The sequence below is a fragment of the Prunus avium genome, chromosome 7 (assembly GCF_965620075.1).
Source record: "Prunus avium chromosome 7, drPruAviu1.hap1.1, whole genome shotgun sequence".
In the NCBI taxonomy this organism is placed as follows: Eukaryota; Viridiplantae; Streptophyta; class Magnoliopsida; order Rosales; family Rosaceae; genus Prunus; species Prunus avium.
In genome coordinates this window covers 33,113,493-33,137,303 of record NC_142290.1, presented here as the reverse complement: position 1 = coordinate 33,137,303, position 23,811 = coordinate 33,113,493, and the positions used below count along the sequence as shown (strand labels likewise).

At 38.2% G+C, this 23,811-nt stretch overlaps 3 protein-coding genes across 3 annotated transcripts; 1 reads left to right on the top strand and 2 right to left on the bottom strand.

The window, feature by feature from the left end:
• Positions 1 to 419: 419 nt before the first annotated feature.
• On the bottom strand, positions 420 to 2,559 carry LOC110746968 (ferulic acid 5-hydroxylase 1). The gene is made up of 2 exons (XM_021947189.2): positions 1,558 to 2,559; positions 420 to 1,322 (listed from the first exon to the last, which is right to left on the bottom strand). The coding sequence occupies exons 1-2, from the start codon at positions 2,488 to 2,490 to the stop codon at positions 702 to 704; spliced, it is 1,554 nt and encodes a 517-aa protein (XP_021802881.1). The 5' UTR covers positions 2,491 to 2,559; the 3' UTR covers positions 420 to 701.
• A 6,943-nt stretch (positions 2,560 to 9,502) lies between these two features.
• Positions 9,503 to 10,787, top strand: LOC148293353 (uncharacterized). The gene is made up of 2 exons (XM_088256125.1): positions 9,503 to 10,157; positions 10,197 to 10,787. Exons 1-2 carry the CDS (start codon positions 9,518 to 9,520, stop codon positions 10,460 to 10,462), a joined length of 906 nt encoding a protein of 301 aa, XP_088112251.1. The 5' UTR covers positions 9,503 to 9,517; the 3' UTR covers positions 10,463 to 10,787.
• A 4,486-nt stretch (positions 10,788 to 15,273) lies between these two features.
• Positions 15,274 to 17,047, bottom strand: LOC110758471 (GATA transcription factor 5). Its single transcript, XM_021960347.2, has 3 exons — positions 16,794 to 17,047; positions 16,302 to 16,640; positions 15,274 to 16,202 (listed from the first exon to the last, which is right to left on the bottom strand). The coding sequence occupies exons 1-3, from the start codon at positions 16,968 to 16,970 to the stop codon at positions 15,513 to 15,515; spliced, it is 1,206 nt and encodes a 401-aa protein (XP_021816039.1). The 5' UTR covers positions 16,971 to 17,047; the 3' UTR covers positions 15,274 to 15,512.
• Positions 17,048 to 23,811: the final 6,764 nt, after the last annotated feature.

Below are 23,811 nucleotides of genomic sequence, written 5' to 3'. Positions count from 1 at the left end.
TGTGTCTATCTCTTTCATCGCATGATTTATATTGTCAATGGACCCACCAAAATACTCTAACTCATTCATGCCCCACAGAGTATTGGGCTTGACATTTAGCACTAAATAGCAAGCGAAAGAGTCAAAAGTGTCAATTCTTGGAGCTGCTGATGACAGTATGAACACCTTCAGTCGCAAGCATATACAAACTTAATATAAATATTCACACATCCAGCCACAAATATTCCCCAAAGTCACGAGAACACTTTCACTTGCATCCAAAAAAGAGTTACAAATTACACAAAATTATATACCAAGTGTTTGCAATAATAGTATTTATTTTTTTCCACTGTGACAAATATATATATATATTTTTTCAAATTGATCCATTATTTGAATACAATAGTAAGAAAATAAAAATAAAAATAAAAGAGGAAAAAGAGAGGAAATCCAAGACAAATTTCCATACATATGAAACAAATCAAAGAGAGTGTTTATACACAAAGAAAGAGAATACAAATTCCTTCATTTCTTGTTTCCAAAGTCTCTTTTCAATTATTTGTTTTCTGGGTTCTTCCCGAATATTTTAAATATAAAAAAAGGAAAAAAAAAACCCTGCAATTTACCTGTGCGTTGCCGTTTCATTGTTCTGTATACTTGAAATTTTGGGACACCAATTAACCCATGCAAACTCCGTTTTTCTCATCCTCGTCATGAGATCATCAGAGTGGACAAACCACCCTTTTACTCGGTACGGCAATGAGTCGACTCGCTCTGGGAGCGGTGAGTCCAAACACGTCGTTCATGTCGAGCTCACTGGGTTTCATCCCATCAGGCAACTCCCACGTAAAACAGTGGAGCAAATGCCCCACCGCCAACTCCAGCGAGTACAACCCGAGCTGCATGCCCGGGCACGACCTCCGACCGGACCCGAACGGAATGAACTCGAAGTTGCTCCCCTTAAAGTCCGGCACACCTTCTTTCAAAAACCTAGAGGGCTTGAAGGATTCTGCGTCCTCCCACGAGTCCTTGTCACGCCCGATGGCCCACGAGTTGATCATAACGCGTGACTTTTTAGGGATGTGGTAGCCGGCCACCTCCGCGTCCTCCGCCGTCTCGTGCAGGAGCAGTGGAATCGGAGGGTGGAGCCGCAGTGTCTCTTTAAGTGCACATTTTAGGTAAGTCAACTTCTCAAAGTCTCCCTCTTCAGGTCGGCGATCAAGACCCACCACGTCAGCAAGTTCTTGTTGGACCCTCTTTAGTTCCTCTGGGTTCCTCATTAGCTCCGCCATGGCCCACTCTATCGCCGATGCCACCGTCTCTGTCCCGCCAAACATAACATCCTGCATGCAACACATGTCAATTAATTTGTTCATTTATTTAGTTTACTAAATGACTGATATATATGTAATATGTTACGTTGTTAGAATGTCAATCTGATTTGTAATCAATTCAAAACAATATTATACGATAGAAATTTACCGTCTAACAACATAATATGTTAGCATTTTCAGATTTTTCCGAATCTTTTGCCTAATAATTGTGGTTTTATATGGTATAGAATGTGCAATAATTTACCATGATGATGGCCTTGATGTTATCTCTAGTAAGGTTGATGGCGTTTTGCAAATTGTCATCAGGCTCATTTACTTTGGCTTCATCACTGTAAAAAGCCAACAAATCATCCACCATATCAGTTTCACCGCCATTCGATCCCTCACTGTTCTTCTTTTTCTGCATGTGGTCGTCTATGATGCTGTCGATAAATCTATCCAACGACTCACGAGCCCTAGCCAGCCTGTTGTTGAGCCCCTGAGGGTCAACCCAACCAAGGCAAGGAATAAAATCCGCAATATTAAAAGCCCCGAACAACTTCGAAAATTCCTGCAATATCCCAATAAACTCATCCTGCCCTTCCTCCGAGCTCGTCCCGAAGGCCGCCCGATAAATAATATTCTTCGTCAACGAAAAAACCAGCTCCCCGATATTCACAGCCGAACCGGCCTGAACCGCGACTGTGCGGACCGCCTTGTCCACCTCGTCCCTCACGGCGTCCCAGGACTCGGCTCGCTTCCGGCTGAAGAGCTTCATGACGCAGAGCTTACGCATCTGGCGCCAAAAGGGCCCGTAGTGGGCGAAAGCCATGTCGGCGCGGTCGTAGGTGAGGTAGCTGATGGCGATGGTGGCGGGGCGGTTGGAGAAGATGTTGTCCTGGACTTGGAGGACCTGGCGCGCCACGTCAGGGTTTGAAATGCCGACCATGTGGAGGAACCCCATGCGGAGGTGGAAGATGCCGCCATATTGCTTGGCCAGCTTGGCAAGGCCTCGGTGGGTTATTTGGTCCATCATCAGCATGTTGCCGATGATGGGGAGGCCTGTGGGGCCGGGTGGGTAGGGGGACCGTCTTCGTGACCGGTACAGGAAGACTAGGCCGGAGAGGAAGAGGAATGGGATGATGAAGAAGAGTGTCATGGGTTGTAGGGGTTGCAAGGATTGGAGAAGAGAATCCATGTGGTTTATATTTTTTGGGTGTGTAGTGTAGTTTGGTGTTGTGTGCAACTCAAAATGTTGCTAAGTTGGATGAGATATTATGGGGCCTTTTATATACAAAGTTTGTGTGCTGCTGTTGAATTTTAGTCACGCGATTTAGAATTCAAATGAATTGAATAAATTGAAAAGGGTTTGTCTTTTATTTTTGTTTTAATATTGTTTTATGTTTTGTGGTGTGGATGGAAGTTGGACTATTGTCTCTGAATGAGTAAACGTAAAACTAGAAGACGGTGGGAAAAGACTGGGAGATTTATTGATTTCCAAACTGCTTTGACGTATAAGATACGTACCGACATTCTTTTGTATAAACGGTGATGAGGGATATTATCTGATATATACATGAGTTTAGGTCTATTAGTCAAAGCGGTATAAAGGTATTATTTGCTTTTTTCACTCGATTTCGATGTAAAACAAAATAAAAAACAAACAAAAAAGAGAGTAGGTAGCTTTTACTTTTTTTGAGAAAATTGCTTTAATTTGACTTTGTCTGAAGTAAAGCAATTGAATACTTCTAGAATTAATGAACTCAACAGAGAAAATAAAAATTATGAATTATGAAGCTTCCATATACGATTGATTTTCCTTTTTCATTTAAAGTAGAAGAGGGTTGAAATAATTTGTTTTTAAGGACTTTTTCTATTGAAAAAGGAATACTAAACTCACAATACGAATATTAGAACTTGAAGTCAGGAACTTTTCTAAAAGATTATATTGTAACTTGCAAGAAACGAACTCAACTTTTGCAAATATCATCACACTTAAAAAAGAAGAAGCAAGTTCAATAATAACTGGTGTGCACGAATTTCAACAAATTTTAAATGAATCGTCCTAAAAGTTCTACCATGGCTGCAAGACAAAAAACATATGCTGCAATTGTGGACTTTCCTCAAACTAGCCACATATAACGTTGGGTCCTATCTCCTATCAACCCAAATATAAAATAAATGCATTCACCAAATAGTTTGTTTAATTCACAAAATTAATCAGGAAAAACACTTCATGATGGCATGCCTCATTCATCTTTGTTTTTATATGAATTTTGTTATAAACGGTACTTAGAAAACCATCCATCTTAACCGTAACTTATCATTTAACATTTCTAATTCAAAGAATAGCGACCCAGATAGGTACATATTTCACTAGATAAGTTATTGAATCTTGTATAAATTTGTGTTCCTTAAATTTTAATTCAAATTGATGGTCCTTAGAAAACAAACCGAGCTTGTTTTGGGAGTTTCTATTTGTCTTTAGGGTTAAAGATAGCACAGCCAGCTGCCCACCTAATTCTTTATTTCTTCAATTTGCGTCATGATTCATTAGTATAATATCCAAATAGCAAAGTGTATGGTTGAGGCTTCGCATAGAAATTGGTCAGTGTGTCCATGTGAAAGGTGAAAGATTTGATGCAGGACCTTATGCATATCCAGTAGCTGTCGAGGTTTAGACATTCAAGCCATTGACTGTTCCATTTCACCATTTCAACCTCTTTTTTATTTCCCCAAATGTTTTTATAGTAATTGCCATATGTTAAATGGTTTTGTTTTGTTACATAATCTTTATTAATATACTTCAAAACTAAGATAAGATTACAAGATTAGGAGCCAGGTAGCTAGATTGCGTGTTTTAGCATCATGATAACATCATTATTATTTTAAAAATTAATTCAATGGCTGTGGTCTGTGGCCTGTGGGATTTGATTTGATATTTTCCCACTTGTATCATTTTCATCAAATAATATTCATTCCATGAATCCATTAGCAATGTGAATCGCACTGTGGAAAACCTCAGAGCACCCAAAACCATGCCTCATTAGTTGATAAATCATGGCCCATTTTGAGGTGTCTAAATCATTACATGACTTAAATCCCCCAAAATTGAAAAGTTCAGATGTGCTAGTGGACCACCACTTCAGGCCAAAAAAATCATGTGTATTTCCGGCCTATACCTTTCTAAATCAGACATACATCAAGTTAATATGTCTGGACCCCGGATAATGGAAACTAAAAACGACTGCATCACACAATTAATTAAGGGAAGTAACGGTCAACATCTTCAACTGCCACTTGTAAAAATTCGCATTCTTGACCTTGCCATATACGAATACAACACGTATCATGATAACGTGATACAAAATTAAAATTTAATAACGTACGTTATCAATAAAAAAAACAAAACAAATCATATCATAGAAAATCCAACACAATTTAGCCCTTAATAATTGAATAGAATATTAACTACCAGGGGACATTTCCAAAAGGGATTGCCATGCATAAATTCTTCTGGTTTACCTAAAATTTAAGATGAACAATAAGTAGAAGTTTGATAATCATTTAAGATATGCTGCGTTTGTCAAAGATGTAGACATGTATATTGTATCATTTGTATTGACCAAAAACCACAAATGATCCTTGTAGTTTACGGTTATTGGTAGCGATCGTGGTTTAATTTTGTCAATTTAATCTGTTATCATTTTTGATCGGACGTTCAGTTTTCATCAATTTGAATAACTTGGCATCCACTTGTACGTCAAAAGCCTACACTGTCTATGAAACGTCACTGAATCAAGAGGCGGTGGTAGCTAGTTTGGCCGGAAAGTTTGAATTGTAGTAGGAGAGAGAGGATAGCCAGAAGATTGATCAGCAAGGGGAACAGTCTTTTTTGACAAAAGATATGTCTTAGTTTTGGCTCACAGTGCACATCATCGAGGGTCGTCACCTTTTTTATTTCATTGAATTAATTCTCTCTTTTTTTTGGACGAAAACAGTGAATTAATTCTCAGTCAAGATTGCAATTTTACTATAACTTTGTTTTGTTTTGTACGTATTTTCCTTCCTTTCTTGATCAGACAGAACATTTTTTTACACGATTTGAACTTCGAAAACAAAACCCAGTGAATTATTTCGCCGACCCTTCTGGAAATTCGTAGAACTTGATAGAAACAGAGAGAGACATTTCATTTTCACCTTCCTGAGACCTAGCAAACAGATTACATATTTGCATTCATATTCCTATCTCACCAAAACGCGATGTCATTGTAGATCATGACTAGTTACCATGCATGCACCCGTTATACACAACGAGCGTCTCACATATGAGTAGCTGCACATGACCATTCTAATCAAGTCACTCAATTTAAAGATAATATGTTTCTAGTTAGCGAGTTGACATATCTTAATAAAGCTTACTTGGATTAGAAGTAAAATGACATTAACCCTGAAAAAAAACACCAGTAAGTTTGAAAGGTTCACTCGACATTTCATCTTAACTGACATAGAAATTTTGACTTGAAATACAATTGTTGTAACTTGTATGAAAAAACAAACAAAAAAGTGCTTGTTGAATACTATTTATTTCATAAAAAATTATACCAATTGCAAGTACGTAGCTGTCAGGAATCTAGTAAAGCAGAGGCAGTTGGTACCAGAAAAATATACAAGTGTCCCTGTTACTAGTTTTCATTGTTCATAACATGTTGGTGGGGGAGGAGGAGGAGGACAGGTGCATGAAGCTTCCAAAGTTTTCCAGTTTTTCAAATAAATCAATACAAGGACTTTTTGCTGCTGTTTTGATGATTTTGAGCCAACGAATTACCAAAATCCTCTCATCGAATTAATTGAGACTCCCAGTTTGAGGGAGATGGAAGTAGCTGGGTTTATCACAACGCAAACTGCTTGATGTGTCTTCCTTCCTGCAATCCCACCAGAGATAAGCAATAATAATTAGGTAAGCCATTCACATCATTCTTGTCTTAATCAACACACACTCGCCGTTTCATCTTTGTCAATGATCAAGATGGGCAACACTTGTTTTGATCTTATTGGAATCTGACGAAAACGACATCGTCCATGAAAAGATTTTACCCCAGCAATTGAGTGTGTGAAAAACCAACATAAAACAATGGACTGTCTTTTAAGTGTGGCTGTATTCAACAAAATAAAATAAATAAAAATAAAATCTAGAAGCTTACTTGTGACATGGTTCATCTGGCTATATATAGCCGGACAATTTCTTACTTCATGTTTAGTCATTGTGACCTCACCATCAATCTTCCTCCGTTTCATGTCAATCTTTTTACTTCTCTTGTTGCATAATGCTCTCATCACCATGATGGATTCATTTGCTTGTGCTGGTGCCAAAAGCTGCCAAAAGCTGTTTCATGTTTGAATTTTTTTTAAATTTATTTTTTTTTGCCTTTTTAATCATACAATTGTTGATGAGTGAGTGGTATATACTAGTGGTGGGAACATGTCACATTTCAGATAACATTGTTTTTTTGGATTTTCTCTTTCACTTCCAAAAAACCAAACCCCAAATCTTCAATTTGCTGGAGCACACAATTACAAAACTTGGTGGGAAACACCCACAATTTTATTTCATTAGGGTCTATATATATATAGTTATTCTCTTATTCGAATATTCGCACGTTATTATCGTGCGGATGCATGCCATTGTAAATAAAGAGGAAAACAGAGAGGGGTAATAGAAAATACATGCCCTAAAACGTACACCTCAAGTTATAGTTTCAAATCATTTTTCTTGTCAGGGACTTTTCCCCTTTTGTGCATGAATTCTGTCAAGGTGAAGAAAATTTAGGCCAAAAGTTTCGGCCATTAAGGGCATGCAGTAACTCTACTGCTGTTGTTGCTTTATGTATGCATGACATGTTGTGGACGCGTTTTTTTTTTTTTTTGGTGTTAATTATTATCTGCAAATAAATGGTGGTTTTTTTTGACATATGAAGTCCATGATCTCGTGTTTGACGTGTTCATATGAGAGTAAGTGCGGTGTTTTGACGACCATGAATTGTTTATTGGGTGGTTTGGCATTTTGCAGAGTTAGGTGTTTGCACAATTCAGATTAATTCCAGAACACAAAGCATGGAGTGGACCTGACCCCCGCGGTCATGCAACAATGCCTATATGGAAATTTCTATGCTAATTCCATCTAATTACCGAACAAAACATGTTTAATTAATTAATCAACAAATTAAGTGATGGTGATTGTTGAAAAAGAGAGGTCAAGAACTCTTATGTGGGTTTTTTTTCTTTTGCTCTTAAATTGGTTTACGTCTCCTATGGAAATTTGAAACGGTCTCAGCAAGATCACCCAAGTTCCACTAACTGAGATTTACCGCAATAAAAAAACACAGAGGGGAGGATGAAGTTCACTTCTTTTATTAGTTTCAGAAAGAAAATTGAGGAGTTGATGTGGAAATTTGCAACAAAATCTTAATATAAAACTACAATTCTTTTGATTTGGTCAGATTGTTTACTTGGGTGAGTTTTCTTTCCCCTAGATGTGAAACCAGATTAACACTTGATGACAGTCTGATAGGTCAAGTAATAAGATAATGGGTTCCGTAAATGGCTAAACAAAAGTGAAACAAACGAGAACATAAGCATATATGTCATATGCAAACATTGTTAGTTTGGGAAGAAAACTTAGGGAAGGGGGTAGAAAGTGAGGACAAAATCTAACATCACCAATTGAACTGGTGAGAATTGTTCAATTTTGAGTCTTTATCTCTTCAAGAAGTGATGTGAGGACAAATGTAACAGTTCCTTTACTTTTGCTTTTGTTTATTAGCATCCAAAGTTCGGAGGCCAGAAATCAAGCTCGATCGAACTTAGGGTTTAGGACTCCAAACCCAAGTTTGATGTGTAGTTTTAGGCCTATAATTTGAGGTTCAAATCGTAAAGTTTGAAGCTCAATGTCTAGTTAGGACTTAAGTCTCATATTTAGGGCAGAATTCTAAGTCTCCCATCTCCGAGGTCTAAAGTTTGAAACGTATATACTGAAAAGAAAAAAAAAACAAAATTGTTTTTAAATTAAGCCGCACTATTGATAATCCATTCTAACTTTTCTTAAGGATTATATTAAACTCGCATCTTCAAAACTTTATTTGAAAATAACCTACTTATTTACTATGTCCTAGTCCTAGTTTCACCATGAGGTGTACTGTGTATGTATTGGGCTGTCTCATGCTGACCACAAAACTACTTAAATTGCTTTGGGCTACCAGAACATTGGACCAGGCCCTTTAACTTTCTACCGATCAACTACTGTTCGAATTCAAATTCAGTCCACCATCAAACTTGGATCGTTTTGTAACCTGCCACATCCAATGGACCAAACCCAACTCTGAACTTTCTTCTTGTGACTAGTCTGAATGCAAAGACAAAAAATTTGAGACCAAAAGAAAAGAAGGCATAGCTTAAAGAAATGGCGATTTCATCACATGGAAAAATAATGGCATGCACCCACAACTATTGGGGGACCTTATGTGGATTGCACTTCTCAAAATCTCCACCACAAACCTAGAGCCATTATAAACATATATATACTAGACAGCACCACCACCACCCTCCCCTCTCCTCTCCTTGTACTTCCATTCTTTTTTCACGTGGCCACCACTTGTATTCTCATTCAATCGTGAAGCCAAAGGAACCTCAGACTCTCGTCCACCCACTTGTGAATTATTTAGTTTATGTGGAAGGAAGCACAGCTGAAAAAAGTCCAAATTGCTTTTGCTCAAAGAAGAAAACCTAAATTCTGTTTATTTTGACTTGTTACTCTCTTAATGAATCAAGCAAGTTTAATAGCACGAGATAGTACACACTAATCGAATTTGTATTGCAAAGGATCCATTAGTGTTCGAGTCCTAGCATCCGTATAGTGCATGTAAGTTCCTAAAAAAAAATCAAATTTGTATTAATTAATCTGAAGGACAGAGATTCGAACGTGCCTGACAGATAAACAAGTTGCTTATAGAGGACCAACTGGAAGCTTTTCAGTATGCTAATATACAACGAAAGTGGTGGGGGGCTTGGGATACAAACAAAACAAAGATGGGTCTTAGTCTTATAGAGTTAACCAGAGTGATGGAAACAAGAGACTTTGGCTTTTATAAAAAAGGAAAAGCGTGCAGAGGTCACGCAAATAATAAAAAGTGGGGACAAATTGCAAATTGCGCAACAAGTCATCAAATATGATATCTCACTACTACTCTTTGTATGTATTATCTCTTTTGCAGCCTTTGGGAGGGGTTAGGGTTTGCTACTTATTGGAAGTTAGTTATAGTGGGAGCTGCATTGCCAATTGGAAGTACAATATATTCTATTCGAAGAGTATAAAGAGGGTTGGGGATGACTTAGGTTTTTGCATTGATCTCAAGTTCATGAGGCAGAAGATGGAGATTAAGGGTAGAGTGTTTGGAGTTTGTTTAGGTCTCGCTGTTTTTTCGAGCATATGTTTGGTTGATGGGCTCGAACATTCTGATGCAATAGATGGTGGCATTAATGCTGGGTTTAATAATGCCACTGCTGCTGCTATGCCCAAGCTGAATGCTTCATCTGATGAAGTTTTAGTCAAAAGCAATAACAATCAAAATGGAGGTGGAAATGGAGGAGGAGGTGGTGGTGGTGGAGGAGGTGGAGGTGGAGGCGGAAATGGTGGTCGAGGTGGGGGAAGTGGTGGCGGAGCAGGTGGTGGGAATGGTGGAGCTAGTGGAGATGGAAGAGGTAAAGGAGAAGGTAGAGGCCACAAAAGAACAGGAAATGGTAGAGGAAGAGGAAGAGGAAGAGGCAGTGGTGGTGGTGGTGGTGGTGGTGGTGGTGGTGGTGGTGGTGGTGGTGGTGGTGGTGGTGGTGGTGGCGGCGGCGGTGGAGGTGGTGGAGGTGGAGGGAATGGCGAAGGCCATGGATGGGGCGGAGGAAGTGGTGGTGGTGGAGGCGGCGGTGGTGGTAGTAGTGGAGGAGGAGGTGGTGGGGGAGGTGGCAGTGGAAGTGGAGGAGGCGGTGGCGGTGGTGGCGGTCAAGGTGGAGGTTGGGGTTGGGGAGGAGGAGGTGGTAGTGGCGGCAACAACAAGGGTTGTTGGGCTTGGGGATGTGGTGGCCATCCAAAAGCAATTGGAGGAAGGAAAGGCAGTCCTTAGAGCTAATGCAAGGTTTGGTTTTGGGCATGCACATTGCATGAACAAACAAACTTTGTAGAAGGGTGCAAGAAATTGGACCAGTTTCCACGTTTATTTTGGATTATATTGCTTTTACTTTCTGAGCAAACTTTTGCCTCTTTTAAGATCAATATTTCTTTACACTGACAATGTGATGAAAATGTAATAAAAGATACCCAAGTAGGGAACTTTTAGTGAGTGGTGTGTATGTTGTGTTGAAGAGTTATTGGTGATTTGCCAAACACCTACCTATGCGATGCCAGAGAAGAAACTACGAATAAAAAGCTTATCATTTTATGTGCCTCCATCTCATATGATATCATTCTTTCTCATGTTTGCTTTAAATTGATCTTTTTCACTTTTACTGGAGCAGCTAATGCTTCACCTTTTGTGTTACAGATATTTCTTTGCACAATTGCACCCAAACTTTTCACGGAGCTTCTATAACGAGGGGTTATAATGAAGGGGTTCAATCCAACAGTCCAATAATAACTTTGCATTGAATCAAACCGTTATTGAGAACCTCCTCATTAACCCTTTACAAAAACCCCTCATTCTAACCTCCTAAGATTGAGTTAATGTAGAAATGTAAAGATTGCATTGACAGGCCTTTAGGGGAGTTAACTAGGGCCGGAGAGGCTGCCTTTTAGCAAATCTTACATCTTTCATCATGGGCCATTTGGCATTTTAAACTCTAAAACATACTAATATTAATGAATTGTGAGACTTATGAGGAAATCTGAAATGGGTTCGAATCACAAACAATCAATGGGCTCAATGATTGATACCAACTGCAAGTGAAACTATAAGCCTTGCACCAATATAGATAATGGTTTTTTTTTTTTTTTTGATATCTGCTATGTTATGTTGTCTAACGATTTATTAGCATTGTATATGAAAATAAGTAAATTTGGCAATGTGTCATGTTTTACCGTGTTCGTGTTGTGTGAGATTATGTTCAACTCAAACTAGACACGTTAACTTATCAGGTCCAAATATATAAAAACTCAAACTCATTCGCAAAGTTTACGTGTTGTGTCGTGTTTGGTCCGAATACCTAATTTTTCATGTCTCTTCGTATCATGCATATCATTTTGTCAGGTCTACAAATAAGAATCCGATAAATATTGATATTGCTTATCGAATTTGACAAGCAAACATTGCCTACTAGCAATACTGAAACGAGGCCAAACGTGTTTTTTTTCTTCTGATCACATTAAAGCCTAGAGCTTGGGAGTTGTGTTGCAGACCAATTGCATATGCAGATTGCCAGATTCAAGTTATAATAAACACATGCTAGCCTTATAATAATTCTAGATGAACGATCAAGTCAACAGAATTTAGACTTCTAATACTCAATAAACAAGTATGACTTGACAATTCCGATGATATTTTCTCATCAAATAATAACTCAATTCAATGGACCTACATATTGACTTTACAAAATCAACAACAACAATTTTTAAACATACGATAGGATTCAATAATGTGTGGGGGTCGTTTGATGCAGCAATCTTAGTGGTCCCTACAGCACATTCCAATGACTAAATCTTACTTCTCTTCTACCCCAAACAAAATAGCCATGCCGGCTCAATTTGCAAAGTCTATCGTCAATCACTCACACGTGCATGAACGATTTTCAACTAAAGTTCGTCCTTGTGCACTATGGCGATAAATATAGCAAAATTCATTTATGGAAATAACCCATATCTAGTTATCTGCAGTGGTAGCAAAAAGGTGTACCACTTTGGTAGATTAGATAGACATCACAGCACACAAAATGAAATCAACTTGCATTTCGCAATCAAATTATTCGTTGAGGTAATTAAGTCTAAGAGCAAAAGAGTAAAAAACAGAGGGATTATTGGAGTGAACAAGACTCGCACATTATTGGATGGGGCTGATAAGTTAAAACCCTCCTATTTGAAAACGAGTATAATTACAAGAATTTTACAAGGCAGAGGCCAAAAGGCCGTTGATTCTTGAACAAACATTATGGTCAAAAAAGGTTGGGTGAGGTGGGTACAATCACTACTCACTAGCATGTGGGTGTTGAGAGAGAGAGAGAGAGAGAGAGAGAGAGAGAGAGAGAGAGAGAGAGAGCTCTTTTGCCTTTGGATTTTCCAAATGGAGGGCACGAGGCAATCCATTCCGCACAACATCACTACTCTTTTAAGTGAAAGGCCGGCCCAAAATTTTGACCACCTAATGTTTATGCAGAAATAAATATCTTAATTCACCTAATTTAACCACACATCTGCATCGCCATCATCATCAACATCATCATTGTTGTTGATGGCCTTGGGGAGAAAAAACAATGCCAGAAATTTCTTTCTATTTTCTGAATGCGACACATTTTCTGTTATCAAAGGCATCAACTCGATTCAAAACCCTAATTGATTCTATCACTCTATGCGTTGGACGTGTGCTACACTTTTCTCAACACACATAATTTGATTATATAAAGTCCATTTGTATTTAATTAATGCATACTTCTTTTCTTCTCAACAAAGCGATATTTTAAACTACTCTTTTGCGTATACTTCTTTTCTTTTGGGTCATGGGCGTATTTTTCATTTTTTTTACTTGGGAGATATGATAAAGGTTTTGTGGAAGGGAAGGGAAAGCTGAGAAAGTCAAATACCTAAGCAAAATCAAAAGGCATGCAAGACCCACACAAGTGGACAAAGGCATCCCTTGTTAATGTTGCACTATTATGGACGTTGGAGAGAGTGGTTGGAACTGGTGGGAGATGGCCATCACGTAAATGCCACTCAACAATTATGGTAGGGCACCCAGTTGCCATGGCATTTTGCCCACACTTGGTAATTTCTTATGCGTTTAGGTTTTATGTTAGCTTTGGTTTTGGTAGGAAGGAGGCCCCGGAGGGGCCTGATTTTGAAATGCTCTTTCATTATTATGGCTACAACCAATGGAAGTAGCTGAAATTCTTGGCACTACTTTTTTAGCTTCTTCCCTTCAAAAATCAATATTTATAAATATTAAATAGAAGGAAGTTGAGTTTTCATTTCAAAATCAATTGACGATGGGGAAGTAGTCCAACACCTTACAAGTTCTTGCAAAGTTTTCTAACTTTCCAATGTTGGACATTTTCACCTTCACATTGTCACATGTCCCGCACGTGTGATGAATTTTCAAGTCTAACACGTAAACAACACATATTGGGTGACATGTAGCCGTTAGGCTTCACACATAAACAAACCCCATCTAATACCATAAAGAAAGTTGAGTTTCCACCTAATATATTAGTGTTTTCTTGTAAAGATGCGAGAACAAGAAAATACTTTATATTTGACTCTTGATAGTCATGTCTATGTTTGAGTACAAGAATGTGTTTTTTTCTACTTGGAGCCTTGGAATCTTTTATTATTCAAATAATGAAAAGGATACAATTGAGTATCCATTGGGTTGTAATATTTATTTAGTTCAATTCCAACACTAAAATATTTATTTATTTTATATAAAAAAAAGGTATAATTAAGTTGCCCATTGTGCTATTGAATATACAACAATTAGTCCAATCTTAGTTTGCTCTTGCTGTCTAATTCGGCAAGCAGCAAGGTTTACAAAGACAAAGAATAATAGAATGGAAGGGACTTGTATTTTGACTGAAGACAAATGTACAAGTTTTAGGCATAAATTTTGATATAATATTAGGGATGTGACGACAAATGGCATGCGCTTTGTAACTTAGCATTTCTATATGAATTGAATTCACATGGCATCATATTCCCGCCAGCAACAACGCAATTTCGAGGTATATTTGAAAACTTCTCTGCAGTTTTACCCCCACTCAACTCAACATATATAATATATCAAACCTAATGCATCTCTTTCCACACACACACACACACAAGCACCAAAAACACAAAAAGGAAGAAGTGTTTGTATTAGGTTAGAATCATAGGCCTCTAATTCGTACTTATTTTGCTTTAGCCAAAGCATGATATTTACGGCGGCATTCGCTTCTATCAGTTGTTGAATTCACTTACATCAATGGTTGAAAGCCGCCTACACGTCATCACTGTATTTAGTTAGCGTAAAGAGACTTATAAAACCGAAATTGTTGTAATGAATTTTAAAGGAGTTTCCGTTTCGGAATCAAGAAAGGGTTAGTGAACTTTTTGTACATACTTTGTAAGCAAAAAATCCAACATGGAATGATGAGTCATAGCTTGGTGGTAATTATGGCTGTCACCACTTATATGTGTGCCCGCGGCATCCTCTTTTAAATTGTGAAATGGACTGTGACTTAGTAAATGGCTTCGGCTTATCGACTGTTACCTGATATTTTTTTTTCGCCTTTAAAGCCTTCCATGGCCAATGCATGCTTTTAAACCTCGGACAAATATCAATATCCACTGTGAAATGCGAATGCGAATGGCTCCAAACCCAGCACCAAAACCCAAGAAAGAAAGAAAAAAATAACCCTCATCACATCAGGATTTGCAGGCATCGAAGCATCTCCTTTTAAAATCCAACGGTCAGGATTCAGCACAGAACGTGCAGTTTACGCCACGAGAAATTATGTCGTTTAGAGAAAAGCCTTGGCCTCTCTCGTGGCGCGCTCGCTCATAACATTCATGCTTTCCAACGGCCACCAAATTAAAAGGGTTTTGAACGGTTTCAAATTCACTCAAAGGGTCAGTTTCGACAGACCACCAAATCTCCTCCTTTTCCCTCTAAAAATCGAACCAAAAATTAGGGGCAATTAATTAATTTAATTATAACCCAAAAAGATTAGAAATAAAACTTTAATTAGGAGAATTAAATTAAAAACAAACCAAGAATATAATTTAAAAATTAAGTACATATTAAGTAAACTAGTAAAGTCCTGCCTAATCAGTTACATGCCTACAAACCTACCGCACCAACCCATGCAAAGGAAAAACGAAAGAAAAAATGTACACTAACCCGGCCTGTTCGAACCGGGTTCAATCTAATCTAACCCCGGTTCACATTGTCCTCTTCCCTACTTGCTAACTAAAGTTTTAAACCTTTTTCTTTCTGCCTAACCAAAACTGGGCACCACCGGAGGTCTGGTCAAACCGGGTTCGGGCACGCCGGGGACATCCTTCTTCTTCCGCATCTCTAGAACTTTACGGTGGTGGTTGGAGTGCAACTCGCTCGAGAAAGTCGGGCTGCATGCGGGTCGATATTCCGGTAAGAGCCGACCCGACTTGTAACGGACCCCACAGGCGTTACAGAGGGTCTTGGCTCCATTGGGCCCGGTTCTCCACTGCGGGGTCTTCTGCACCCCACAATGGCTGCACCGACGAGGCGGCTGGCTCGAGCTTCCATCCACCAGTCTTCTCTTGGGCTTCTTCGGAGGCTTCTCCACTGACGCGACCGGTTCCCCGCCCGCTTCGGCCGGCTCGTGGTTCTGGGTGGTGGGGTAAATGAGCCAGGGGCTCGACGGAGACGAAGAAGACGACGAGGAACTAGAACTCGAGGATGTCTCCGTCAACGACGGTGACCCCAGTGACCAGACCCGGCCGCCAGTTCGGGTTCGCTTGCTTCTGGCCTTGGCCGGAACCGGAGTCTTGAAACAGGGTTTTTCGGGTAAAGGCGTTGCCGGGTCGGGTCGTTTCTCAGTCTTGGGCTTCTCGGGGATGAACCCTGCCGGCAGAGACGTAGTGAATTCCGTGAAAGATTCCTCGACAAAATGAGACAACCACTCGAGGTTTTCCAAGTCGTCCGCCTGTAAAAATGGTAGCTGTTGGTCAAAAACCACAACCCAAGGCCTCAAAAAGGGTCAAAATCACCATTTTTAAACATGGAAATTGGGAAGAGAAAGTACCGGAACGCTGAGTTCGCTGGTGGGTTCGGGCCCAAGTTCGTTTTTGTCAGACAAATCCGAGTTCTCAGGGTCCTGGGGTTGTTTCTGAGGCGAAACAGAGGCAAAGCCCTTGACTTTATCTTTATCGTCTTCCTCAGCCTCTGTTTCCACAAACCCATCTTCGTTCGAGAAGTCAAGGAGGTCATCGACTGAGAAATCGTCACAAGCGACACCGTTTTGTCCATTGACGCCGCCCCACAACAAGTCATCAAAAACCACTTGTGGGCTCGCCTTGACAGCCATCTCCTTCCTAATACTGGTCTTCAGGGCCGCTTCCACGCATTCCATTTCAGTTTCAACCTAAGACAACAAAACCAGAAAAACCCAAAACCAAAATAAAGCAACATTCTTTCTTTCACTAAACACATAGCGGTTACAGAAAACAACAGGAGGAAACCCAAGCCTTTTTATTTGATTAATTTGAAGACAAAAATGACATTTTTTCATGTATACCTGTTGTGGAGGTAGAGGTGGACGACAGGTTAAGAGCAGAGGAGGATGAGGAGAGAGAGAGGAGAGGAGAGAGGTTGAGGTTGAGGTTGAGGTTGAGGTGGTTGAAGAAGAAGAAGGGATTGAACAAGTAAAGGGATGAAATTGGAATAAAAAGGAGTGGTGAGTTTGGTAAAGCATTGAATTAGGGCTGAAAGCGTCCGTGGCCTATACTAAAAGTGCCCGTTTCTTTCTCTCTCTCTCTCTCTCTCTTTTAATTTACCTTTTTTTTCTTCTCTCCCCACCCATCCACTTTATATATCCACCTATACTGTTCTCTGTATTTACACTTTGGATACGTTTGCAGTCTGTGTACTAAATAAACCGTACTGTTCATAAATAAATATATTTGTTTTTGTAAAAATAAATAAATATGGAAAAATATTCTTTTTTCTGTCTGAAATTACGAGGACTGCCCTTTTGACTGGATTTTTCTTCCCTGTCTGGGTTTTGTACATATATGGGTAGGCCAGGGCGGACCATATCCACAGACAGCTCCCACCCATCTTTATATAACTTCCATTTTCTTTTTTGTTTTTCTTTTTTGTTTTTCTTTTTTGTTTTAATTTTGTAATTTGTAATTTGGATTTTTGGGAGGTGAAGTGGGATAAGAATTATAGGGTGCGGTTCGTCCCACACTAACCACTGCGTCGTGAATACCTAGGAAACCGCCACCTTTGTGTATTTTTCCTTTCTTTTTACTTTTCTTTGAGAAGGAAAGGAATTGGCCATTTCTTTTGACTAATTTACAACATCATCCTACCGCGTTGATCGCCGCTCGTTTTGGTTCTTCACCACTCGAAGCTTTTGTTTCCCCGCTCATAGTTTTCGCACTTTATTACGAACTCAACCGAAATTGGCGCATTGCTTATTTGTTCCTCTTTTTCTTTTTTTGTTCTCACTAACTACTCGTTTGGGACTGCTTCTTTAGGAAGCACTTCTACTTATAAGCGCTTCTATCAAAAGTGCTTTTATAATAAAGACGTTGAAATTTTCATAAGAAATCGAAGTGCTTCTTGAAAAAGCACTTGGGAATGCTTCCTGAAGAAGCACATGGCAGGTGCTTCTCCATAAAGCGCTTCTATGGCCTAAAAGCACTTCTAAACTTTTTGCCAAACGCTGTAAGAAGCGCTTTTGGTTGTCAGAAAGCGCTTTTAACTGTTCCAGAAGCACTCCCAAACGGGCCCTAAATCTCTTGTTTTTTTAAGTGCTTATCAAAAAACTAAATTGAACTGGAATATATCCATTTAGCTTAGATTTTGCCGTTAGATCCTGTTTTAATTAATAGTCCATAATCACTTGCATTGACAACGTACGATCTAAATATAGTTCATTACTTCGAAAAAGTAAGGGAGCACAATTCTTTTGTGTTGAACATTACTTAGCTCCTTTCATTTAAGGAGGCAATTCATATGTACTTACAAATTACTGTCTAATATATTAAAAAAACTCATTCAAAACACATGTTAATAATAACTCCATTATTCTGAAAATTAGACAAGCATTTTTCTTCTAGTGTTTACTTCTATAATTGCATGGCATTGATGATTTCTTTTTCTTTTTTTTTTTAAATGGTGAAAAACATTGCCCCTTGGCTCATATTCAAAATTAAAATAACTTGTGAAATATAGAACACAAATATGAACTATGTTTGGCACACTTGATACATTTTTCTCTGTCCCGTTCGCTTAAGAATCTAAATATGAGGACCTGTGATATCCTGTTTAATAAAAGTTCTTGGATTAATACAACGGCACACATAATTAATAGTCTTTACCCTCCCTTATACTCCTTGGGTGAGCGAGACTGACATTTCCTCTATTAGAGAAGGAATTCTAAACTGCATTTGCTTAAAAGACAAAAAAAAACAAAAAACAAAAACTGTAGAGTAGTATAAATTAACAGGGTTTTCTCTATTTTCCTTCCATAATTCTTGAGAATTTGGAGTAAATGGCGGCAATGAACATGAATACGATATGAATTGTTTGATATCATAAATCATGGCACATACGCAGCTACCATTTGACACTTGTACTCCAAAATAATTAATACAGCTACTAATTTTCTACACGTTGTGTGATCATGACAACATATTAACGAGTTTTCTTCAAGTTGTGATTAACCAGGGCAATTAATTCAGGTTATATCCAACGTGTTAATGTTTTGTGATGTGTCGTAAAACTATTGGCCCGTAGACGCAATACAATGAGTCCAAGCATATTTGACAGGTCACTAATTAATTAGTACTGTATCCCACTTTTATCCACGTATATACATCACCTTAATTAATTTTCCATATAAAACAAAGAAGAGAATCACTGTATCTCAACAAACTGAGGCAAACCAAATTGAATTATTTTATTATTTTGGTCTGATAACCCAAGTTGAATTGATCCATAATTTTAATCAATTCATGAATTGAGGCCAGCCCAGAAATTGGTACGACCAAATTTATATGGTACCCCTGGACTGGAAAACCAAACTCCAATCTGCAATCTCCATAATGATCAAAGTTCAACGACAGTACATACATGGCTTAGAAGCAACGAAAGGCGCAGAAAAGTGATGATACGAACCAATGAGTCAATGACATGGGTCCAGCTTTTGTCTCCAACCTCTTCCAACTCAAATGATTCCCCTTCATTTTTATTTTTATTTTTATTTTTATTTCCATATAAATAGGTCTTCTTGTGTGCTGAGCACTGATCGAACCCTCATAGGTGTGAGCAAGGATGGACCAGGAAATTTTATAGGAGTGGACTAATATTTTTTAATACGAGATCCATTATATTACCTTGTTTTTTCTTTTTAAAAACAGGTTTACATGGTTAATTGGCTATAGGCTATATGTTTATTTTTACACGCAAACGCAAAGAAAATGAGTGGTAGCAACTATTCTTCAATTAACAATTTTTAAATTTTATGGGAGTACACATAAACACAGAGAGTGCAGTCATATAGATCTATAATTGCACAATCACAAGCTACAAGCATTCAACAAAACCAAAAGACAACTAGACTATATAAAAGCAGAGATCAAGTAATTAATAGATTTAATCATAAAAATGACGAGTCATCAATAAAATCCTAGTAAGTTGCAGAAGAAAAAAAATCCCCAAAATTTAATACCCAAATTCTAAATCATAAAAAGTTAACAATAACAATTGAAATTTGAAATTAAACAAAAAGTAAGAGAGAAACTTACTAATATTAAAGAACCCATTGAATATAGGTTGATACAATTTTAAAGAGGAAGAGACCTACTACTTCTAAGCTCTCAAGTTCAAATATAAAGTTATAGCTTACATGGATGGTAATAGAAAAACATGATGTTTGATGTGTGTGGTTGCCTATAGAGATGAAATCTTATGGTTGTGATAGGCTAATTTCAATAGAGAGGGGTGGACTATTTTTAATTAACTTGGGTTTGACTTATAAAATTAACATTAATTTTTTTCATCTCCAAATTTAGCACTAGGTTAGAGTCCCACACTAGCCCATGCCTAAATCCGTCCTTAGGTTTGAGTTGTGTTGTGACACTGCTGCGTGATGTTATTAGGGTATGTTGTTAAAAATAACAATAACATATGCTATAACATTATATTGGTGCACGACACCACGCGACGCTCTAAACCCCTACACTATCAAATTGAATAATTTATAATTAAAAAATTGATAAATTGATATGGCTATCAAATTCCGATCTAATAATATTATTATTAAAGTGGCAATTTTGCACTTAATGCCAAACCTACTCTATTTGTTGAAAAGGACTTGCATGTCACGGGTGATAACACTATTTTGTTATCTCCATCCAATCACACTTCATTATATGAAATTTTTATCATATATGACGGAATATAATTGATTGAAATAACAAAACAATTATTCATGTAATCTACAATTTTTTCTCCTCACTGTCACGTGTTCCAAACCCTCTCTTAAATTATTAGTGAACGCCAGTGGTTGAGTGACTCAGCTCAGATGCGGTAGGGGTGGTTTTGTAACTTCCCGCGGAATAAAAATCGTCAATGGAAACAAAAAAACGAAGAGAGAGAGAGAGAGAGAGAGAGAGAGAGTCAAAATACGTATTTTGAGATTCCAATAGTTGACGGTTTACTAGATGGGGATGGTAAAACAACAACATGTATAAAGAGCCGGCTTCGTAGACTTCCCTTGTCGTTTTCAGCCGCCCAGAGTCGTTTGCTCACGTGGTGGGTTACTATTGGACAGGTGACGTTGCCCAATAAGTCATACGTTATTTTTTCTTTCTTTCAATTATTAGAATTCTTTTTTTTAAGTTTTAAAATTTTGAAATTTGAAAATCAAATTTTGAAAATCAAAATTATGGAAAGGAATGACGACGAAATAGTTTTATTATTATTATTTTTGTTCGGAAAAAAGTAAATAAACGAGTGGGCTTGAAAATTGAATGCGGATTGGCCCTCCTCGGCATATGGAGCCCAACCAGGATACAACGGGGTGCCCCAAATGATATATTTTTTAAAAAAGTGATTGGACGGAAATGCCCTTGGAGTTGGAGCGTGCTGTTGTTTGTGATGATGGTACGGGAAAGTGATGAGAAGTGAAAATACAAACAGAAAGTACGGAATCTTGTGAAATTTCCAATGAAGAAGGTGACTCATGTCTTATATATGTCTGTCCAGTGTCTTTTGTTGGCAATACGGTGCCTTCTTTCATTATGGATATGGATATAAGGTATCTCCATCTATGCGGAAATCCCTCACGAAGCTCGCCAACCGGCTTGGAGGAGGTTTTAAGTTCGACATACGTGAATATGTGTTCGATAGTACTACAAGTGCGACAACTATTTATGACTCTACCCTATTGTAATGATTTAACTTTGTTGTTAGGGAGTTATCAGATTATAATTTCAGTTTTGTAAGTATCTGAACATTTATCAAACAATTAAATTGGTTAGAAGAACTTTCGCACAATCTGTCTTATATGGGAGAAAACAAAATGCAGAAACATCCGAATGCTTGATAATCTGTGAATGGAAAAGGGTCATGCAAGGCACCATTTTCTTAGGTAAATTAACCATGAATCTTCCCAATAGGGTAGTATATCTCTCTCACACTCTTAATAAGGAGGAAGAATTGGATTTAACTTTTAATAGTAATTTACATCTTTCACACTCTTTCTCTTGGTATAGGATGAGGTATTAGGTCTTGGATTTAACTGGGGCAAGTAATTTGAAGTCAGATGTGTAAATTTGGTTATATTCCTTTATGTAAGGTTTTCAATATCAATATACTTAAGTTATTACTGCAGACACGTTGGTTAGCCAAGTTGGCCAGGACACTGAATTCGTCCTCTTGTACCCAAGTTCGAATCTTCTTCCCGTTGATTATATTAATTTAGAGTAAACAAAACATACTTAAGCTACACATATTTTTTTCCTTCTTTGGAACCAGAATTGGAGAATGAAGATGTGTTTATGATGGAGGGCATAGATAAAGTGATAACACATTGGAGATGTGGAGGGTGGACTCTCTCTCTTTCTCTCCCTCTCTCTCTTTCTCTCCCTCTCTCTGCTTCCATGATTGAGTAGATTCCCTTGATTCGTGGTCCCAACCAAGCATGGGTAACATTTTGAGCTGCTTGATGTGGACTGCCATGAATCTGCTTTTCAGGACAAGGGTATGCCTATGCTGCAGGGAAAAGTAAAATTTTTGTCTGAAATTACTGCATCATGTGAGTGCAAACACAGTAGAAATCAGGGGTGAGATTGAAGAGGGGTTGGTATTGTAAGTGATAGATTTGATAGGTACATGAAAAATGAGAGGAGGGTTGAAAAAAAAGGATTGGAACTTACTTCAAAATGGTTGGGATATATTTTATTGGACAACAAAAAGTGTTTTGAACAATGTTATAACTTATAGATATAAACAACTCAGATTTCATTACAAATGCAGAAAAAAATTGTGTTTGATGTTTTCTTCATTGTAACAATAAAAGGTAAAGAGAGTTCCTAGGCCCATCATTCAAAAAAATTTGTCTCCATGAAGGGCTAGAGCTAGAGCCCATCATTTAAATCAAATAAGGAATTTCGGAGGCTGGGCTGTCTTAATAAATTTTTAAGGCAAGTGATTTGAGACACAAAAAAGAAGAACAGAGAAAGTCCCCTTCACTCGTGCACTGCAGAATTTGGAAAACATCCATCTTGCAAACAAATGTGTATGATTTTTTGGAGCTTAAATGCTAACAGAGCCCACTTAATCTGAAGTACAACCAACTGTGACTGACTGTCACAAACTCAATAACACATTCAAATTTGATCAAAGAGGGTCAGAGTTCAACAGTTGGAAGCTGGAACACAGAGAGAAGGAAAAAATAATTTAGAGGTTTTCACTTTTGGCTCCCGTTTCTTTCATTATGAACCCCTTTCAATTTTGAAGGTGTAAGTAGTTTAATGAGCTAGACTTCATACATCAACTGTCCAAGGAGCCTTTGATTGAGTGATATATTTGAACCAGAATACCAGGCAGGATCAATTGTCAAGTTGGTTGATCGGCTTACTGCTCACAACAAATTAGCCTTTCATTTCAGTACAAGGCTAGTAAAGCAAGCATGCTGTCTCTCTCACAAACACACAAGGCCACATACATAAAGACACTCACTTTCACATTGATTTCATAGTTTCAGAGAATGCGGGTGTGGTTGTTAGTCGTTGATGCATCACAGGGGGTGTATGTGCATCAACAATCACCCACACGCAAGTGGACGATTGATGTCTCTATCTGTGCGGCTATGCCTCGCTTTCCTTGCACCACAGTCATGTTTGTGCTCAATTATGGATAACTTGTCTATATGGGTTTTGTTTAGATTTGATGATCATGATCGATAGATGCATAATTGGCACCCAAAATCAAGTCCCCTTCCCTCTTTTTTCGAAGATAGATAGGCACAAATCCTAGTTAGGCTTTTCGTGAGGCAAAAGTATGGAATGCATGTTCTT